Genomic DNA, 23,168 nt, shown 5'->3' with positions numbered 1-23,168 from the left:
GCTGAGGAACAGCGCCCAGGCCCAGAGTTCAGGCCCACGACCGGACCCCCCCCCCCAAAAAAAAAAGAAGAGGCAGCAGCTCAGGGTCAGCACCCAGGCCCAGAGTTCAAGCCCCAGGACCATCAAAAATAAACTAAATAAATAAATAGGCTTCATACAAGTGATTTAGGGAAGATTCCTACAATTTAAAGGATGGCAAGGGTGGTTTGCTGTGTTTAGTTTGTACAAAAAATATGGGTTTTGTGTTGGTATGTACCAGGAAGATGGAGCCTACAGGACTAACGTAAAAACCACTGGGCACTGAGATTCAACTGTCTACCCTGTTGGACATCTTGAATGTTTAGTGTTAAGTAGCTACTGGTGTAATTAAGTAAATCATTTGTAACTAGGAAGGGGTTTGTAGAGCTTGTATTGTTTCCTCCAGATCTTCTGTAAACTTTTTCCTTTTCCTTCTGACTTAACCTTCCTCACTCCTCTTTCCTTTCCTTTCTCCTTCCCTTTTTCCTTCTTTCCTTTCTTCGTCCTTTATCCTCATCTTTATTTATTTATTTATTTGCTTTTATAAGCTATTGCTGCCATGAATTAGATAGTCGAGTATCATATGCTGCTAAGTTCTGAGTCCTTCTGGTGAATCATTGGATCTGAAGGAGGTCCTGGAAGATTTCTGACACACATGGTTACCATATTTGTCTTAAGGAAAATAGTGACATTGTCCTTTTTCTCCTTAATTCTGGTTATGGTCATTTGTTTATTCAAGAGGAAGTCTCAAACTTTTTCTGCCTAGGCTGACCTAGAACTATGATACTTCTCTCAGCTTCTCAGGATTTAGGATTATTAAGTGTGTGCTACTGGTGCCCAGCCCGCTTTGTATGTCCCTCCTCCACAGTATAACCCGTTTTCACCTTATTTGATGTTGGTATAATTTGGGGAGGGGAAGGGAAAAAAACTAATTGTTTAAATAGGGATACAGGTATACCCATTCCAACAATGAAATGTACAAGATGGTTTGTTGAAAAACAAACTTTACAACTTTGGTGGGGTGGGGTGGGGATGGGAAGGAAGACTTACAGAGATTTGTGCAGTAATAGGCTTAGAAAAAGGCATTCACAGTCCATTGATGTAGAAATCAGACGAATGACTGATTGTCTTTGGTAAAATCTGAGGACCTCTAGCATTAAAGTACAATTTCCCAAGCTTATGTGACTGAGTATATATAAATCCCTCCAGAACAATGTTCTTTCAGTTACTTACTCAACTGATTCCAAAAACCTTCTTCAAAAGTTAAGTGGCCACTATATTCTGGACATATTAAGTAGTAGAGACACAAAGGAAATATAGCCTCAATGTTTCCACACTCATGAAGCTTAATAAATACTAAACTCTCAAGCTACTCAAAGCCTTCCCTTAACTCTGCAGGCTGACTTTAAAGCACAGCCTCCACTGTTGACATAATACATTGCATTTATTTTCCTTTCAGACTATGTTTTCTTGTGATCATCTATTGGCTTGTCTTCTCCATTAGATGGAAATTACTTAATGGCTGTGTTTCTGTTTTATTTCTAATCTCTTTAGTACACAGACTTGTGTCTGGCAAAGTCAATAAATGTATTTTTAATTAAAGAAAATTTGAAATTTTTAAGAAGGAGGGAGTGAGGTGTCCTAACATTCATACTAAAAATAACAGAAGATATAGATCAAATGCTTGAAATAAACCACAAAGGATACTAATTTTTTTAATATTTCTGTGGATCACAAATAATGAAATACTACAAAGCTAAAGGCTCTAGTTAGAAAATAAAATTCATACCCATGTTCCATGATAATTCTGGCATTGTGATAAATATCTCAGAATTACAGGAAAAAAATTGTAAGGAACAGCTGCATACACAAGAAAAACAGGAAAAGGAAAAGAGAAGCCAGAAATAATATGGTAATCAAACTTTTAAAATAAAAACCATTTAAAGGAAAACCACTAAATTCTTTACAAATTATTTTGCCCGTTTTTTTCTTGCTACAGCAACAAAACAGCAAAGTGAAAGTAGCACAGAAAAACAATTCTTCCGGAATGCTTTCCTTCTAATTTTGCATACTTGGTTACATCTAAGTGATCATGCTGAAGAATACAGAATAAAACATTTCATCATTTGGGGATGTGTTTTTTAATTTAATACAAAAGGAAGAACATGGCACTATTATCCAATCTATGTAAACAATTGATCACAAACAGATGAAATGCTTATGTTAGTGCTTTATTAAACCCTTCCTGGACAACAGTAAAATACAGTAAGCTAAATTAAAACATTCTTTACCAATACAATAGTTGTTTATTTTAACAGCTAAATTTTGAATGTGAAATGTCATCATTATATATCTCTAACTGAAGGCCTTTGTGATGATTTGCATGATCCAATTTAATGAAACAATATTATACATAATGTATATTTATTTTCATCAGTGTATCTTTGTTTATAATGGAGCTAATGCCATAGTAAAAATCAATTCTATAAGGGTTAGGAACAGGTCATGGAGGTGTCTGGACATAACAAAGCAAAAGGAGCAATCCTTACAAATCCTTTGGTAGTAAGCCTACACATAATATTTTAAAAATTATAGAAACTAAATGAAGACATACACATATACAAGTACAAATAAAACTGGAAATATCTGAATGTAATCAGTAAACTATAGTAAAGTCTTAGTATAAATATTAGTAACAGAATTTTGTAAAAATGTTACAATGGAAGGAAATATGGTAAAGAGTACATGGGATCTCCATGTATTATTCTAGCTATGTATGTGAACCTATAATTTTCTCAAAATTAAGTTTTAATTAAAAAACCAATCAGGTACATTCTGCCCTGTGGTCATAATTCATACCCATCCAAATACAAAATACATTCATCCCTTTCCCCATAACCACAAGTCTCTTCACAGTTCAAAATCCAGATTGTCTTCATCTAAATATGGGCTGAGATGAAAATGATGCCCTTGAGCAGTGTATTTGAGTACCATTCCTCTCAAGCTAAAACTTGTACACTAAATAGACAAGTTATCTCCCTTCAACAAAAATACCAAAATTACTCAAGTATATGAAAACCACAACAAATACTGCCAATCAAAGGAGGGTAGGAAAGAGTAACGGATAAAGAATGTAATGTCATTGGTCCAAATAAATCTGGAATCTCTGGCAGGGCACATTGTAGTTAGTACCTTGATCAGAGTCCAGAATTACTCAGTGGGAGTACTTTTCTGTGTTCCAGGCCATGTTCTATAGCTTCATGGTCTACCATCTGAGTCATACTTCCTTTTCCATTAAAAAGAAGAAAAAAAAGCTCCTGTCTCAACTGAGGACTTATCTCAGCTTATTTCCTGCTTATGGAAATTCAAGGATCCAAAAGTAATTTTGTTTGGTCATGGTCCCTTTTCAGTCTCTCTTAGCCTAGGCTGATATATTTCTTTAAAATAAAACTTTAACAAATTTCTATGTATCAATGTATAAATTTATAAGCCAGAGACACAGGCTTTTTTTTTCTTCTATGCCAGTCATGAGGCTTGACTCAGAGCTGAGGTGCTATCTCAAGGCTAGCATTCTACCACTGAGCAACAACTAAACTTTCAAATTTTTTTGGATGGGTAATTGGAGACAAGAGTCTCACAGCTTTTCCTGCCAGGCCTGGCTTCAAACTATAGTCTTATCTCCTGAGTCGGTAGGATAACAGGCCTGAGCCACCAGCAATAGGCTATTGAAATAAATTCTTCTTTACCTGGGGCTCCTTGTGAAGCTGCTATGGGACAAAGTCCTAAAGAGTCTTAGAGATATATAATTCCGTTCAATAATGTACAGTTTAACAAACCAACGACCAGGAGCCAGAACATCTGTGTTGTGGGGGTTGTCAAATGAAGGGGAGGAAGGTGGATGAATAAAGAGGAATGGTGGGCAAACAGTCATAATATTCATTGTATATAGGTGAAAAGAGAACTAGCTAAATTTGAAAACAAGAATTCTTTTTTAGCTTATTTTTCTCCAGGCATATTTCATGAGAGGTAGTTAAAGGAAACAAGTGACACTTTCAGAGATTCTTTCTGGATATTTCTTTATTCCAGGTCAGCATCTCATTAATGATCCATTGATTCATTTTCTACTTCCCATGTTACCTTAGATGAAAATTTTGCCAAACTTTCTGCCACTAGATAACATAAAATTTTGTTATTTCTGGTTTCAAATAACATGGTTATCATTTTCTGTTAAGCTATCACCAACATCATGAGTCCCCTCTCTAGTTTCTATGAGTAGTCTTCTCTATCCATCCATTAGACCTATATACTTTAGGTTTTATTAAAGCACCATTCCATTTCCAATATTAAATTCTATTCTGATTATTTCTTGCTACATAACAAACAACATTAAGCAGAATAGCAGAAAAAATAACAATCCTTTATTATGCTCATGTCTTCTGTTCTTCAATACTTTGGACAGTAAATCCTGGCTCTTTTCACAAATTCTACAATGTCTAGACCAAAGTTATGTAGACATTTAATGGCTTCACTCAAATGTTTGTGCCTGGTTCTGGGTTTCTGAAAAACTCAGCTCAGGCACTGAAGACTGAAACTTCTGCCTTAGAACCAGGCTTGGTGGACTGGGTTTTGAGAGGTAGCTTGTAAAAAAAAAAGCCAGACAAGTATTCCATGAGACCAAGGCAAAAGTTTCAAGGCTTCTGATGTAAATTATACAACTCTAATCTCACGGTGTCATATTCTATTGATTACTAGCAAATCATTAAAGATGGTATAGATATCAGGGATGAGAAATTAGACTTCAGCTCTTCATAGAAGAATGGCAAGGTTATGACATGGGTAGGATAGAAAAAGGAAACAACACAACAGAGCCAGGGAACCAGTGTAGCACCTTATCCAGACACATGTTGCCAAACCTCTTGCCTCACCATTATGTCGGAGTAAAGGCTGACTACAGTTGAGAATACTCTGGGGTCATCTGCCAGTGGTACCCAGCAACAATCCCAACAGGATTTTCCCAACTCTAGAATTTGGCCACTGGTGTCATTTACATCCCATTATAGTCACATTTTCATGGCATAGCATACTTTAATAATTCCCTTCAGAGCCATCTTGGCTCTCAAACTATTGGGAACTATTCTAAAGTAAAGACAGGTACTGAAATCATTCATTAATAATGTTAAAGGTCTAAAAATTGTGACAATTGTTATTTGATCCTTTATTCTTTTCTTTCTTTCTTCTTTCTTTCTTTCCTTCTTTCTTTTTTTTCTGGTCCTGGGGCTTGAACTCAGGGTCCAAGCACTGTTCCTGAGCTTCTTTTACTCAAGGCCAGTGCTTTACCACTTTAGTGACAGTGCCACTTCTGGCTTTTTCTGAGTAATTTTTATTGGAGACAAGGGCTTCATGGACTTTCCTTCCTGGGCTGGCTTCAAACTGCAATCCTCAGATCTCAGCCTCCTTAGTAGCTAGGATTACAGTCATGGGCCACTAATGCCTGGCTTACTGGATCCTTTTTTTTTAATGATGATTAAAACTTATCTGAGACTTACTGTGTTTGTAGTATTTAAATTTTACAAGATAGTTCTATGGCTTCTACAGTATTATACTATCAGGTTGAAAATTAATAAGTATATTCAAATTAAGGTCTGAATAGTCTTTGAAATAGCTTAGTGCCACCAACCTAATCACATGTGAGGAAAGAAACATCATATATCACCATTCTACTGTTGACATTGCCAGAATTACAACAGATAAGAACACTATTTCAGAAGTACAACTTACCACTGTATTCAAAGTCCATACAAGAATTCATATCTATGACAATCATATCTCACCAAATATAAGATGTCACTGATCATTTTTTCTGGGGTGCATGTCAAACCTAGGGCCTTGCACAAGCTAGGTCAGTACTCTGTCGCTAATCTGCATACTGAGCCATGACACTGATCTAAAATTATTTTATGTACCAGCAAATAAAAGGCAAGGAATACTGCAAAATAATTACAGCATGTCAAGAAACACTTAATACATGCTTCTGAAAAGAAAATAACAAGAAAAAGTGCTATTATGTTGAGAAATGTCCCTACCAGTTAATTCAAGTTTCAAAACTTCTAAAAGAAGCCAGTCACAGATCATTTGGGACCATGTAGTTTTCCTACTAAATTTGAAATTATTCCCCACCCCACGCAATACATGACTGTTTTCTAAAATGAAATTGTGGCCTATAAAAGTCATTCAGCCATTCACATAGTTTGAACCTCAAGTCTTGCTTCAACAAGCACCAAGAGCTTTTGAATCTTAGGAAAGTGTGAATCAAGACAGTGTGTTAACACCAAACAAATTTCATTAGTTGCCCTGAGGTGTATTGTTCAAGTTGGAGGCATCCTGAAATAAGAGAAAGATCTGAGCAATTACTATAGAACATACCAGTTATAGAACATATCAGCTGTGCTATCTAAGTTAGTCTAGTTAGTCTAAGTATTTCTCTCTAAATTGTATTCTCTCACCCATCATAATGCTATTCCTTTTCCCTATCAACCCATTTTGGGCCAAGTTTTTCTTCCTAGACTTCAATTCTTATTTTACCTTTATTCTCTCACTTGTTTAGCCTATTCTTACAGCTTAAGATGAGTCCTCCCAAGTTTCTGTTCATTAGCTATGTTAACTATCAATAATTTTTTAATTGTCTACCTAAATCCTTACCACACTATCTTTTTGCCCCCTTGACATTATTTACAATTTCATTTGCTACCACACTAATTTAGGGCTTTCCTCAATGCCAAAAATATTGGAATAGTTTAGGCCTTGAGCCCTTTCTTCAGTTTCTGTTCTATCATGTCCTTAGATTTATTATCTGAAAATATAATTTTCTGTTTCCAATATGCCCAGTGACTTAGCACTGCAAAGGCTTTATCCAGAACAGGTAAAACTATGTGAGACCATGAAAAATCTGAGTTTTCCTGGTTAACACACACTCAATATTTAATCAAAGATATGTCTTCAACTTCTCTAGATACCGGATTTATTGTCTGAACTTTTTAATTTATGGATTTTCAATTGTTGTGGAAAAATTTTTCCATTGTTTACTGATTCACTCTACCGAGAACCCCTGAGAGAGAACTCTAGATTGGGGAAGCAGTCAGATGTAGAAACAGCTATTTTAGTGTTTTAGATACATGAACACTTGCCTAAGGATCTGAAGTATGATTAGTGAGAAAAACAGGTTTTTATAACCAGATGGAGGTAAAGGAGAACAAAATAAGTGGGTTAAAAAGATTCATCTATGGTATGGGTAACTTGTTTATTACATGAACTTTCTGTTTCTATAATAAAATACTTGAAACTAATGTACAAAGAAAAGAGAGATTCAGTTCAGGGTTTAAGGGGCTAAAGTTCAGGATTAGGCAGCTCTACTGGTTCATCTCTGATGAGTACTCTTGGTAGACTGTGTCACATGGTGGGAGAATGTGCAGAAGAGCTCATGACAGAACAGGAAGCCAGAAGACAAGAAGACATTCAGGTTCCCTCCCTTCCTAACAACCTACTCATAAAAAACAGGAAGGGACCCTGTGAGAACTACATTAATCCCCTCTGATGGCAGTGTCCTCATGTCCAAAGTACCTTACAAAGTTACCATTACCTCATTGCTGCCACACTGCAGACCTACTTTATAGAATACCTTTAGGGTACACTCTCAGAACACATCTAAGCCATAATACTGGTTACATTATGGTAGTAGTTCATTAGAAAGAGAAATTCAGGGAGAACAGAAACTAATCTACTTTGGTTACAATAGGAAGCCAAGAGCATCTCTGATAGAGTTCTCTCCCAACTCAATTCTAAGCACCATCTTCTTCCTCATGCTACTTTGGGAGTTACAATTCCATCCAATCTTACTCTTAAATCTCATACAAATCATTTAAATAGGGATACAGGTAGACCCATTGCAACAATGAGATGTACAAGTCATTATGTCAAAAACGAACTTTACAACTTTGGTGGGGGGGAGAGGGGAAGTGGGGAGAATTGGGTGGGGGGCAGGGGGAGGATGGGAAGGGATGGGAAGGGAAAACAAAGGAGGAGGCCACAATGCTTGATAAGAAATGTACTCATTATCTTGCCCATGTAATTGTAACCCCTCTGTACAATATTTTCACAATAAAAATATATATATAATGCAAGTTTAAAAATCTCATACTGAATTAATTTCTTTAGAAGAACAAGATGTTTTTTTTCTTTTAAAGCTTGATTCCGATTTTTAAGGATTTTTAGACAGAATTATTCCTTCCCATACTAACCAGACAAGTATCCCTCTGAATTGGTTTTAGGTACTTGCTAACAGATACTTTCATAGGTGCTGGCCTCAATTCTACTTTTAGGAAAAAAAAAAGTGGATTTTCACCATCCCAAATTCAATCTGTGCTTCTCTTATGCTCTAAAACCATAGCAATTCCCACCTTTTCATAATACTAGTTCCTCATTTTTAGAAAACTTTTTCTTGTTCTTTTTAAAGTACAATTCTACTAACTCATATAATCACTTTCTAAAACCAGATTTTCAGTTTTGCCAAAATATGCTCAAGCCAAGGACAATTTACTGCCTTTCCTTAAACAATGTTTTTTTCCACACCACATTTGTTTTTGACTAAAATCTTCTGCCCTCTTATCTAATATGTCATTTTAATCCATAATTTTTGATAATTCAGTGGTGTGGGTATTCAGTCTTATAACAGATAATCAAAAGTTGTAAGAAGACCAGAATATTTCCAACTTTTTAAATCTCATATGCAAAGGAGGAGCTTATAATACACAGAAATCTTACAATGAATCTCCTTGGAGAATTAAAAGTTACTATATAATTTTTATAAATCTGAAATTGCCTAAATCAGACATAATGATAAGAAATGCCTTTCGGAGCTTGAAGTTTGCCTAGAATTTTTAAAGCTTCACTAAGCCTCAACACCCCATTGTCTTGCACTTTTATATAATAAGATTATTTTTCAAGAAAAGAAAAACCATTTCTTGAGTACAAAAGCAAACAAAAAAATGACCCAATAAAATTTTTAAGAACAGTGGCTTATAAAAACTTTAACAACAGAACTTTAGGAAAGTGTATGTTCACTTACATAATCATGGAAGGCTTTTGCTTCGCTTGAGTGTTCACATGTTTCCCGTCTCTCTGGAGCTGCACAGTAGAGATCCCAAAATACACTGAAAAGTAATTATGGTAACATTAAGAAAATCACATAACACCAATATGATAAATCACAATCTTAAAGTATAAAACATATATTATTTTTACATAAACTTTTCTTTTCTTCAATACAGGTACTTTTTTTGAGAAATTTAAATTTAGTTGGGGCTCTTTATGCAATAATATGGTAGTGATGAGACATCTTTCAGAAACAGTATTTTCCTAAAAGATAAGGTAGTCTATAATAGTAATTTTGTATATAATTATAGTACTTTCCCAGTTATCTATGTAAATAATATCCTACTTCAAATATTAAGGTATAATATGGCTCATTAATTATTCAAGATAGGTGTGTGTGTGTGTGTGTATTTGTGTGTGTGTATTTGTGTTAGTACCATGGCTTAACTAAAGGCTTCATGATTTTGCTCAACTTTTTTGCTCACCACTGGTACACACCAGCGATCCACACCTGCCATCTGTATTTCTGGGTTAATTGGAGATAAGGATCTGACCAACTTTTCTGTCCAAGCTGGCTCCAGAGCTTTGATTCTGCAGGTCTCAGCCTCCTAAGTAGCTAGTGCTAGTAGTGCTAGCTACTACCGGTATGAGCCATCCTTGGCTACCTTGAAGAAAGTTTTGTTATTCCACTTACAACCATTAAATTACATTGGGAAGCCAGGTGACATTGGCTCGTACCCATAATCCTAACTATTCAGGAGACTAAGATCTGAGGGTTGAGGTTTAAAGCCTGTCCAGGCAGAAAATCTTGGAGATTCTAATTCCAAAATGTCCAAAAACAACAAAAAAAATAACTGGACTGGCTATATGGCTCAAGCAGTAGACCACCAGTCATAATGGGAAGAGCTGAGTAAAAGGGTAAGGTCTTGAGTTCAAGTCCCAATACTGGCACAAAAGAATTATATTAGTCAAACAAACAAGAAGATTCTTAAACTCTCCATTGTTTTTTTCTTGCAATTAATTAGCAAAATAAGTTAGTGAGTTGGAAAATATCCATTTAACTCAGTTTTTAATATCTGGTTTTAAAACATGATTCTTAAAAATCATAAGGTTCTGACTATTTTTCCCTTTATTGAAATAATAATAAGAATGAATTGTTAGTTTGAAAAAACAGAAAAGCAAATGTCTGAAAGAACTGATTATAAAGGCAATGATCCATTGTAACAATGAGATGTATAAGACACTATGTTGAAAATGAACTTTACAATTTTGGGGGGTGGGGAGGGAAGAGTTGGGGAGATATGGAAGGAAGGGATGGTAAGAGAAAAACAAAGGAGGAGGTAACAATGCTCCATAGGAAATGTACTCATTACCCTACTAATATAACTGTAACCCCTCTGTACAGTATTTTTACAATAAAAATATATATGGAATTAAATAAATAATGATAAATTACTTTTATACCATATTCGCAACATAGAAGTAAAAGGTAGACTAAACAAAGTGGCCAAGGATATAGGCGTTAGAGTTGGAAATGTCTGAGAATAAGCCAGCTCTGCTAAATACCTTGACCAAATTGTTTAAATGTATCAGAAACACCATTTCCTCCTCATGTAATGAGATTATTTTAGAAGATTATCTAACACAAGTACAATGTTGATCACATTATAAGCATGGATATATAGTAAACATATGTGTGTGTATAAGCACACACATATATACATATATATATATAGTAAACATATGTGTGTATATAGTATATATAGTAATATAGTATATAGTATATATAGATATATAGTAAACATATGTGTGTGTATAAGCACACACACACACACACACACATATATATATATATATATATATATATATATATATATATGCTTTTAACCTAGATAATTCACTTTGTCTGGACTTTTCCTCAGCTAGAAAAAAAATTCTACAGGTCTTACAACATAAATTAAATTCACAATTAATTCAATAAAATAAGATTACCCTCAGAAATGAAAAACACGAGAGACTGAGTATTACAATAATTTCCTTTAATGCATTCTTTCATTTGTTTAAAATGCCTAAATACATAAGTTATATTGCTTAAGTTATTAAATTTCCACAATTACTATGGATAAATGCTGATGGCACAAATTATGTCAATATGGTGATTAAAAATATGAATTCATTTCTTAAAGGAAGAATTGGGCTTTGTAGTAGGTAGCTCTCATAGCAATACTTGATTTATCCTTTGTTGAAGAGATTTATTAATCTACTTTAATAAGGTATTCTGATTGCCAACTCACTCAACTTGTTTCTTCATTCACAAGAGCACCAAGAGTGAAAACATGTAGACATTTACAGACTGAGATTCTACACAACTTGAGATGCTGATGATGACTAAACTTCTCAATTCCTCTAATCCCTACTTCTTTTTACTGGTTTATCTCTCCTATTATTGATTTCCTTTATGGTAACATAGCTTTTTACACTTTGTAAATATTTGTGAAAGAGGTTTATACGACAGGAGAAATCCATTTTCAAATATTCTATAAAAATAGAAGTCAGAGGTCATAAAGTCATAACTGGACCATCAACAAACCTACTTTTACCATATAAGCAAGAAAATATTGTTGACAATATTTGCTATGCCAATCATTTGACCTCGGTAGCAGCCACAGCTCTCCTGGTCATTGTAAGAAGGCAATTTTAATTATAGTCCTGAATTCTTAACATAAAACACAGATTATAAAGCCCAGATCAAAAAAATTAAGGATTAAAAAGGTCACATATTTGTTGGATTTAAAGCCCATGGTAGTGGCTTCACTGTATACAATGAGCAGAAAAGCTTAGACTCAGGGTATTCCTCTGGAAGAGGATATGTAACTTTCAATTCTCAGAGACTTCATGACTTCAAAACTGTTAAGAGCAATTGATTTATATAGAGGAAGTGGGCACCTCAAAGAGTACATTAATAGTTTTAGGTGAAATAACTAAAAACATTAAAAATGATACTCCTCTATATTCTGTGTATGCTGAATTTAAACTAGATATGGCAGGAAATTATTAATGCGCCAATTATTTAAAATTTACTAGCTAATGCCAAACTTTACAAGATCAATATCATGAAAAAGGGATCCTTTGAATCGAAGTGTGAGTAGAAAACTAAAAAAAAAAAAAAAAAAAAACCAGTGGCAGACTTAAAATCAATAACAAACCAGCTGAAAACAAAATAAAGCAAAAAAGTTGAAACTCTAGAAGAAGCCAAAGACCAAAGCAGGCAGTAACTTGTTCTCAACCATGATAATACAGAAATAGGTTAAGTTCATGAGAAATGTAGTTAAAGAGAAACAGGTACACAATCTAAAATTAGTGCTATAATGAAAAAAATCTTTAAATCTTTACTGTTAACCCATTGATCCCATGTGAACATATATTTTCAATGATTCCTTATGTCACATGGTGGACATCATTGTAAAGATTTTAACATAAGAAGAGACTCAATGACATTCAGAAAGTAGTTAAGGATTTACATTCTAAATCTAGATATTACAAATGTAATATCTAGATATATAATGGTATTTTTACTTGGTAACATTATACAAGAGATCAGTCTTAAACCTCAGGCAAACAGCAGAATGATGGTTCATAATTATAACAAACCGTTGCTCCAAATACAGGAACAATACCCAAAGACTGCACCTGTTCCTGCCATATATGTATGCGAGACAAACAGAGGAAACCCACAACCACAACTGACCAAGTGTGGTTTCATTCATCATAGGACTTCTAGAAAGGCATGCTTTCAGGAGAGATTAAAAAGGTGGTATTGAATTATGTACAGAGAAACCATACATAAGGCACTTTGGGAGAGATTTGTTTTCTCCTTTTAAGAAAGATGCTGAGAACTGAGTGCATAAGGCACTAAGTAGGAAATTCTTCTACTAAAGAAACACAAAACAAAAGAAAACAAGACTTGCAAATACCTCTTCTACCAATTACTGCTACCAAAAACACACATCTGGGCATACTGGTGCCGCAATGAATTGATATACACAATGTATTGATAGGCATTAAACACTAGCAACTTTTGGTATGTTCTTACTTAGTTCTCTCTCGGGGTCTATATGTAAATAGTTCAGATATTTTTTAAACAATTTTTTACTCCTGAAAGTTAGTTAACACCACCTCCATGAGTTCTCTTATCAGAGATCGTTCTATCCTACTTTGAAAAAAATCTCTGAATAAGAACTGAATTTCTTGCCATCAAACCTACAAGAGTATCCCTATATCTTCTCTTACTCTCTTCTTCCTTACAATTCCTAACTTGTGCATTAGATGATCTTTCTCCCTCATCTCCCTGGTGGCTTACATCACTAGTTATCCCTTCTCTCCTGTATCTTAAGCCTCTCTCTCTCTACTGCCTCCTCCTTGCAAAAATTAAACACAGTAATTTATCTCCCACCTAAAATGAAAAACTTCTCTTTCAAATCTACGGTATGTCTCTGGATTTGATACTTTTACTCCTCATCACAGTTAAACTTTTGAGCGAACTTACCATATTCACCATTTCCTACTTCCCAAATTCTCAGTCACTTCTGGATCTACAAGTCTCATTTCCTGGCTCATTTCTCACCTGCATATAAGTCTTTTCATTATATTCTGAAAGGGCATGTTCATCCTGTTACTTTACCTTTCCACCATATTTGGCACTGGCAAATCCTCTTTCTGCTCAAAACTTTCCCCTTTGCTTTCTCTGAGGCTCTACTTTCCCATCTTTAGCTATGCTTTCTTATCTTTTTGTAGAGTCCTCAACATCTTTAAATGTTAATGATACAAGGGTTTTGCATAATACTCATTTGTCTCTTCACAAACAGACAATAACATTCACTCATCCTCCTCTCTATTGAACATCAAAACCATAAAGCCAGCTGCTTGCTCAAGAACCTGACTTGGGTAGCATGTATTTCCATTTCAGCATACCTAAGAAGCTTCACTTTTCACCAAATCCTGCTAATGATACTTCAAGACTTATATCTCCCACATTCTTCCACTTCGTTCCCTCCCACCTGATACACTAGGTTCAAGCAATCACTCTTTACTCATTGCAATAGCTTCCCAAGTACTGCTCAGCTTTTGAACTTATTCCTGTTCTTTTACCACCTACTCAATAGAACTAGACTAATATTGTTAGGATGAGATTAGTCACCTACTTTAAAACCTACTTGTGTAGTATCATCTTTATAACTCAATGCAAACTCAGTCTGCTAATCCAGCCTTACTCTTTCTACTCTTCCCACATATTATACTCTCTTTGTCCCTCATCTCTGGTCCTTACAAGTAATACACTCTCTTCAGAACACTCCCTTCTCTATCTCCCCATGTCTCTCTGGTTAGCTCATACATACTTAATTTAGTTATGTAACAGCTGCTCTAGGGTGAAATGTATTTGGTATGTGTCTACAGAGTACTCTGCATGTCCTCCATGCAGTACTTATTTCTCACTCCATCTTGATCTTTTTGCTTTTCCCAGTAGACTGTCACTAGCAATAAAATAAAAATGTAGGAATTTACAATTGTTTTGTTCATGGACTCCATAGTATCTGGCACATGAAAGGCATTCAATAAATATTTGTTGATAGAATGTAATAAATAGATTTTACAGATTTACAAAAAGAAATTTATGCAAAGACTCATGAGAAATATGTACCACCCACAACATGATAAATATGTACCACCCACAACATGATAAAAACACAAAGGTATGAAAGGTACTTTTTCAAGGTAGCTCAGTGGTAGAGTGCTTGCCTTGCATGCATGAGGCCCTGGGTTTCCTCAGCACCACATAAGCAGAAAAGGCCAGAAATGGTGCTGTGGCTCAAGTGGTAGAGCGCTTGCCTTGAGCTGAAGAGCTGAGGGACAGTGCCCGGGCCCAGAGTTCAGGCCCCACAACCGAAAAAATAATAAAATTTAAAAAAAAATTTAAAAACCTGCTAAAAATGTATTTCAATTACTCAATTACCTTCTGACCACTGTATCAGAGAACTCTTTATCAAAAATATGCTTTTCCATTTTGAAAAGGTAAAGATAAACTCATTTTTGTATTTTATTTGTAACTTACTCTTCTCTTGTTCTCAGATCTTTTGTGTGTTTGATAAGTGACTGTTATTTGGGGTAAAACTGGCCTAGTATAGCAGATGTCAAATCAAATCATTATTTCTCACTCTCAGTCTCATCAAAGAAACTGGAGAGCTTGCATACCAAAGCTTATGAATAGATCTATGTAGTAGCCTAGCAATATGAGGAGAAGGAAATAAAATTAATAGTAATAATAATAATAGAGACCTTGCTTTTTTCCTACATACTATATTCAGTCACTTCTGAGTATAATTTATGTAAGAATACAGCAAAAAGTTAGCTGTCTCAAAGCCAACAAGACAGCCCTCATCAGAAATCAGCCATTCTGGTGAAACAAATAACAAAAGGTGAACCAAAAGCAACAGTAATACTCGCAAGAGAGTATGTTGGAAATGAACTTTATAACCGAGTGGGGGGCGGGGGAGGAGGCAGGGCAGGGGAACAAGAAATGTACTCATTACCTTTGTAACTTAGCCCCTCTGTACATACCTTGACAATAAAATTAAATTTTTAAAAAATCAGCCATTCTGGCATTTGGTCTTAAACTTGTCACCTATAGGACTGTGAGAAGATAAGTTTCCATTAAGCTTAAACTAACCATTCTATGGTATTTTCTTAAACCAGCTTTAACAAACTTATGCAAAAACCATACTTTAGTTGGAGATTCCATACACTATCTTTAATTTCATCTTGACTCAATGGAAATATCTTTAAGTTAATATAACCTGAGTTTTTGTTTCTCAAAGCTATCTTGCAGGTAACAATTTTGAAAAATGAAAAGAGAAACAAGTATATTACAAGCCTACCATAATACACTGTTAATGTAAATAAAACATGGAATAAAAGATACTTACCACCACCAAGAATGTAAGAATCCCGGTGGTTCCCCCAATGTGATGTTTTTTTCCCATCTTATCTAAAATGAATAAAAAAGGTATTAAATACTTTCCCAATGATACTCTCTCCCCTTCTCTCCCCTTCTCTCTCTCTCTCCCTCTTTCTCTCTGTTTCTCTCTCTCTCACTCACACACACACAAATTAGAAAGCAATGCTTTATTTAAAATACCATAATAATTTTAAGTTCATAATTTTCATATTATCCTTTACTCCAATTCTCCAAGTACTCATTTCACATAGCAATTTGTAGGCAGCATTAGTATATAAGAGAAGATGGAACCATTATTTTTCTGTGAATTGCTTCTTACAGTGCCAGTTATTAAGATCCTGTACTAGCTCTGACTCTATGCTCTTTGAGATGCTGACACTGAGAATCTATTTGTACACTACCCTCAGTCCTTCATTAAATTAATCCCCATTAGGTCCCATAAACTAATGACCTCTTGAAAGAGACTGGAAATAAGAACAGGGGACAAGGAGTAGGCATCCCTACTATGGATGCAACTACAGCAGCAGTTAATTCCAGTGATGATTTCAGCTCTTTTCACTTTAGCTGTTTCCAACACAACCAGAACCAGAACCAGTCCCTGCGTCCTCTTTCAGACGCACCAACAAAACCTCTCCTTAGAGGTCTCACGCTCAGTTCCACAAGGCTACTCTGACCTCTTGAGGTACCAACAACCAGACAGCTCTTTCTCTCCCTAGACATCTAAGGATCAGCTACGTGACCTTTCACTTTTAATTTTTTCAAATAACCACAGCTCTTTATTTTGGTGACCAGCCCTGGTGACTGTTTATGACAAATATTGGTTTTAAACAGCCTTATAATTTCTATGTTATCTTTCTGGTTTTTAAACATTTGTTCATTTATGCCCCTATGTTACATTTTCTCCATTGAAAATACTTAACATGTGTTTAATAAGAATGTATCGACTGTGATTACAGCACGACTCCACAGGCTCTCATGCAGTAAGAATATGTAAGATGTATTCCTTTCAAGCAGAATGAGATGTGTACATAAACCTTGCTATATGAACTTGGAAATGTAAGTTTTCAGTGCTTTGTTTCCCTCATCTGCAAAATGGGCTAGTAATAGTTATCTTTTTCAAATGGTTGTCATGAGGAGTTAAACTGGTAAATGGACTGATTGACATATAGCAAATGCCTGGTAAATGACAATTGCTATGAATATTTTTTCCATTATCCAGAAAAACATACATATAAGAACTTATTCTAACACCACTGACATAACATTCCAGTGATATTCAATATTAAAATATTCAAATATTTATGTAGATAGCAAACAAAATTTAACTTACTAGAATAGTATAAAATACCTCGGTAGACTCACACAATTAGGAAAAAAAGAGAAACCAAGATTAGAACTAAGGAAGAACTGCCTATGCTTCTAGTAGAAATTAGAAGGGTAAACATTAATCATTTAAACAGAATTAAGCTTTCATTTATTTAAAATTATTTAGAAATTTATGATCACAAATAACATTGTAAGATCTGAAATCACAAAACTATTACAGGAAGGAGTGAAAGAAACAGTAGGACTCTTTGGCACAGGGAAAACCTTTCCAAGTAAAGATCCAGAAGCACAGCAAATCAACGAAAGACTTATTGAATGGGACTACATCAAACTAAAAAGTTTCTACACAGCAAAGGACATAGCCAACAACCTAAAAAGACAGCCTACAGAATGGGAGAAGAGTTTTGTCCACCATACATCAAACAGTGGCCTAATATCTAGAATATTAAACAGAGAATTTAAAAAGTAAAAATGACACATGAAGGAATGCTTTACACATCTCTGATCATAAAGGAAATGCAAATCAAAACAGCACTGAGATTCCATCTCACCCCAGTCAGAATGGCCATTAATCAATAAAAAGAAATGATAGCAGATGTTGGGTAAGATGAAAACAAAAGTGAATCTTAATACAGTGTTGATGGGAATCTAAACTTGTTCAAAACTTGCTGGAGAGCAGTTTGGGGGTTCCTCAAAAAACTAAATATAGAACTACCCTATGATCCAGCAATTCCACCTTTATCCAAAAGATTACAAACCAAGATACAATAAAGCCACCAGTACAACCATATTTATTGCAGCATTATTCACCATAACCAAGGTATGGAATCAGCTCAGATGCCCTTCAATGAACTAATGGATCAAGAAAATATAGTATATATTTTAATCATGAATTAGAAAGAATAAAATTCCACTATTTGTAAAGAAGTGGAAAGACTTGAAAAAAATACATTAACTGAAGTAAGTTAGGCACAGGGACACAAAGGATGCATGTTTTTCTTTTTATATGGGGGTAGATTTAGCTTATAAACTGTTTTTTTTTGGTCGGTTGAGGGCCTGAGCTCTGGGCCTGGGCGCTGTCCCTCAGCTCTTCAACTGTAGACTAGCGCTCTACCACTTGAGCCTCAGCCCCACTTCCGGTCTTTTCTGCTTATGTGGTGCTGAGGAATGGAACCCAGGGCCTCATGCATGCAAGGCAAGCACTCTACCACTGAGCCACCTTCCCAGCCCCTAGCTTATAAACTTATAAGTGAATGTTTGGTGGTATGTAAGCATAAACAAACGTATTAACTGAAATATGGTAGATTCAAGGAAGAACTCAAACAACTAATTCCTTAGAAAGACAAAGTCAAAGTTCAACAAAATAAACATCAGGAATCCAGAACAAGAACAGTATGTGGTGGGGTCAAGGGGAAAAGGAGTAGACTAATGAAGAGGAGAAGAGAGGGAGAAGGTAGTCAAGATTTCAATGTATATCCTACAAAATTAAGAAGAGTGAGGAAAGAGGTGGATACAGGAGGGATGAGTGAGACTGATAAAAGGAATGACATTGATCAGGATGCATTTAGACACTGGAAATCCAAAGTTGACGCTAAATATAATAAATTTAGATATTGGAGGTCTGAGTAGTTAGTTACATAGTACTTAGAAACACAGTATCCTGAGTTCAAAGCCCTGTACTACTGGAGGCAGAAACTAAATATGAGGAGAAAAATCATAACACATTTTAGAACTGTAGCTAGATCCTAATTTGAATACTCCAAAGTAGTAACACAAATAACTTGTCCCACAAAGGGTAACAAACATGTAAATCACCTTTACTCTAATAAATTTAGTTGATCAATAATACATCATCTTGATTCACAAAAAATGAGGAAAAGTATTTAATGATACTTATGAGAAATAAAACTCTGATGCCCTGCTACAGTTATAATTTAGTTAAAAACCTTTGTCTCATTAGTCTCCCAATGTTTGCTTTACTATCTTTCTATTGTCTGATGTCTTCTTGAAAATTTGGATCTCAGACATGAACCCCAGATACATTAATATTCAGATTATTATCACAGGGAAAAAATTCTGTTTATATATTGCAGCAAATTTTTCAAAGTAGTGTTCTTATATTTCATCTCAGCTTATCTTGGCTTACCTAATATGTCCATGAAATAAAGCCAATATTTCTAAATAAGTACTATTCTTAATTAAAAGAAAGAGAATGTGAGAATACTTGTAGAGGAGTTAAAGCAGCATAACTAGGCTATAATGCCAGGGTGTGTTACAGGCAGGATCAGACTTAGAGTCTAATGAGCCCCAGTGCACCACATCAGTCACTAAGCAGTCCCTTTCAATGCATTTCTACAACCAATCATCAGCTATTTCAGGAGATGAAATACCCTAAGAAACTAGCTGTATAGCTTATATTTGGTATGGTCTTTTATCAGAGGAAGCCTGAAGGTAGTCCCTGTGTATTTTTTAAAGTATTATCTTATTATTCCTTAAAGGAACTAAGAGTATTTCACAGACATCAATGTTTTCAGCCTCATCACATTTTTTAACTACATAGTGAGTAGAGTGCATCTTTGTCATTTCAAAGTACAAGTCTGTGCCAGAAGTAGCTAGAACTTTGGTTTATCATATTAAACTCAGAAACTATCCTTTTACAGTTTCTGAATGAACAACACTTAGCTCCAAAGAAAAGCTGGTTCTCCATATACACACGTTTCCATTGTGAATGGTAGCACTAGCTTGGAATAAACCACTATTCCAAATCTTGCTTATTTACCAGAAAGCATAAATCAGTGCTTAACACAAGGCAAAAGAGAACTCTGACATATGATAAAACTAAGTCATATTCATTGAGACAGTATTAGAAAAATAGGAATTAGAAACAACCTGAGAAACATTTATCAGTAGTACATATACCCCTCTGTATGGTATTTTCACAGTTAAAAAAAAAAGAAATAAGCATCAGGGAAGATATGGAGGAAACCGAAAAAAATAAGTTTTGATACCTTTATGCTACAAAGCATTAAAAAGTATGAGACATGGAAAGGACCATTTTTACTGATTTTTCAAGTTGCAAGGTTATAGAACAATATGTACAGTATAAAATACTGTTTGCAAAAAAATTCTACAAATGTCTGTGTACATTTGGATGTATTTATATTAAAGAAATCACACCAAATTTACAACTATTTTCTGGGAAAGGGTAATGGACAAGTTTCATTTAAAAATTATAACAATTATGTATTTTTTAAACTAACATGAATTACTAATTGAGAAATGGCTAGAAAATACTCCTAAATGTAAGCTGTTACTTTTGAAACAAATGTTTTGTTTCTAAATAATGGTATAAGTACTTTCTGTTATACAAAGTTTTATGTACTTCAAGCTTGTTTAGGTTTTGAATGAAATCTATGTCAACAAGTTTGCTCCCTTTATTCTGTTTTCCTTTAACCAATATCCCAGTCCCCATGTTTTTTCCCAGCCCAAAGGTTTATTCTTGTTTAAATATCCACCACTCGTCTTTCCATCACTTGACTGGATACATACTCTTTGCCTATTACTTTCATGTAAATCTCAAGGCCTATTCTTGTGCCATATTCTGCATGAGGGCCTTGTCTATGATTGTGCTGCATCTATCACATGATCCAACACTTTCATCATTTCTCCATAAACTCACAACTAAACATTCAATCATGAACCAAAATAAATCAGAGATAAAGCATGCTAATTTATGGCATTATTATAAATGATGTACAATCCAGTAAAGTATTTCTTTTAGGAAGATATCCTATAAATATTGTCAGATGACAGAAGCTTAAGGTACACATCCACAAAGACACACACACACAAATACAAACAGACACACACACACACACACACACATGACCATTTTATTAACACATTCCTTACTTTTACAAGACAGAAAGCAATCTAGGTGTTTACCAGTAGGGGGCTTGGTAAAATATGGCACATTTAATAGAATGAAATACTCTACAATCATAAAAAGAAAATCATGACATTTCACAAATCAGTATAATTTCCAAACCAATAAAAGAGAAACAAACAACAAAGCACAAAACAATGGGTATAATCATTTGTACACACAAAGAAAAATAATAACACGATGAGTACTTAACTTTTCAACCTTATTCGCTTCTGGCAAGGTATACTGGTACTAAAAATTTACCTATTATCTCTCAATGCTACCATACACATTCCTATAATCCTTTCTCCATTTGGGGTTAGTATTTTGGAAATTACATTTCCTATACTTTGTCAGTTGAGTGTGGTTAAGTTCTGACAGTAGGAAATTATAGCCAGAGATGAAAAATCTGGAGGAAGAAAAGCCCCCTGCCTTTGCCTCCAAAAGTGAAGAAACTGCTCAATACTCATTATACTCAAATAAGTAGGTCTCCCAATTTTAAGCTCCTTGTGTAACAGTAAACTGTGAGATAAAAACCTAGAGGGAGGATTTAAATAAAACTAACCTGGCTAGGAAATTTATTTATTGATAACCTTAAACTTTTCACATGCTATAGATAAAATAAAGATTTGAGAAAGCTAAGTGGGGTGCAGAACTCTAAAATAGTACATTTGAACTTTTTATTGTTCATAATTAAGAGCTAATGTCATACAGACACAAGGTAACAGATCTAATGATGTAATTGTTTTAAATGTAAATTGTTTAAATTTCCAAGGACCCCTTTAATGAAGAAGATAAAGTATAAATTTCCTACCATAGTATGTAAAGGTCTTTTTATAGTCACTTGCAGGATATACTACCCACTTAGAGAGAGAAAGACTTAAGAAAGCCTTCTTAAAAATATAGAGTTCCAAGTCCTTCAGGTAGAAAAGGGAGGAATGTTGAGGCAAACTATAGCAATGAGTGACATCTAGATTATAGATGCCTAAAGGTATACACCAGCAAAGACCAGCTATGTTTCATGGAAACTTAAAATGTGAAGAAGGAAATAGAAAGCTATTACAATTATTACTAAGTCTACAGTGTCCTCGGAAATGGCCTCTCATAAACACAAACCTTCATGCTTCTACCTCTAAATTCAGATAATTTAAGAAAATATATTTTTCATTATGTTTAAGTAACTATCAAAATAATATGTCTTTGTACTTTTATTTTGAAGAACATGTAAAAATCTTACAAGTAAGGATAAAAATCCCTTTTCCTCATTAACATACCATTCCAGGAAACAACTAGCCAAAAAAGTACATTCTTTTAAAACTTGTACTATATATTACACTAATCAGTATGTACCAACACAAATACATTCTTCTGTTTTATGATCATGGGTTCCCATACAAATGGTATACTTGTACTTCTTTCACTATGCCTTGCTTTAAAGTATGTCTATGTAAAACTAAGTAGCTTTAACTTATTCATCTACATTATGGAAAGTCTATACAATTAACTTAAACACTCTCAATTGTTTAGGTAATAAGAATATATTTTTACAGTGCCATTCAAAATTTTGAATCTAAATAGTGAAGAACAGTTCTGAGAAACACAGTCATCTTCAAAACTCAGAGATATTCTGAGTTGTTTGTGAAATACAGTTAAACCTACCTTATATGTCAATTTATTACACATGATTTGGACCAAGCATGGACAAATAAATAAATAAAAGGAATTTCAAAAATAAATTTT

General features: G+C 34.5%; 1 protein-coding gene across 2 annotated transcripts in view; it reads right to left on the bottom strand.

Annotated features, from left to right (window-relative positions):
• Ssbp2 (single-stranded DNA binding protein 2) overlaps positions 1-23,168 on the bottom strand; it is a 247,274-nt gene that overhangs the window by 146,679 nt on the left and 77,427 nt on the right. For both annotated transcript variants that reach the window (XM_013015937.1, XM_013015936.1), the window contains exons 3-4: positions 16,146-16,207; positions 9,140-9,224 (exon numbers count right to left, since the gene is read on the bottom strand). In XM_013015937.1, coding sequence (XP_012871391.1) covers positions 9,140-9,224; positions 16,146-16,207 — 147 coding nt within the window. The remainder of the gene's footprint in view (positions 1-9,139; positions 9,225-16,145; positions 16,208-23,168) is intronic.

Source organism: Dipodomys ordii, unplaced genomic scaffold (genome assembly GCF_000151885.1).
Source record: "Dipodomys ordii isolate 6190 unplaced genomic scaffold, Dord_2.0 Scaffold28, whole genome shotgun sequence".
In the NCBI taxonomy this organism is placed as follows: domain Eukaryota; kingdom Metazoa; phylum Chordata; class Mammalia; order Rodentia; family Heteromyidae; genus Dipodomys; species Dipodomys ordii.
The sequence above is the reverse complement of the archived record's forward strand: the minus strand, read 5'-3'. Positions and strand labels throughout refer to the sequence as shown.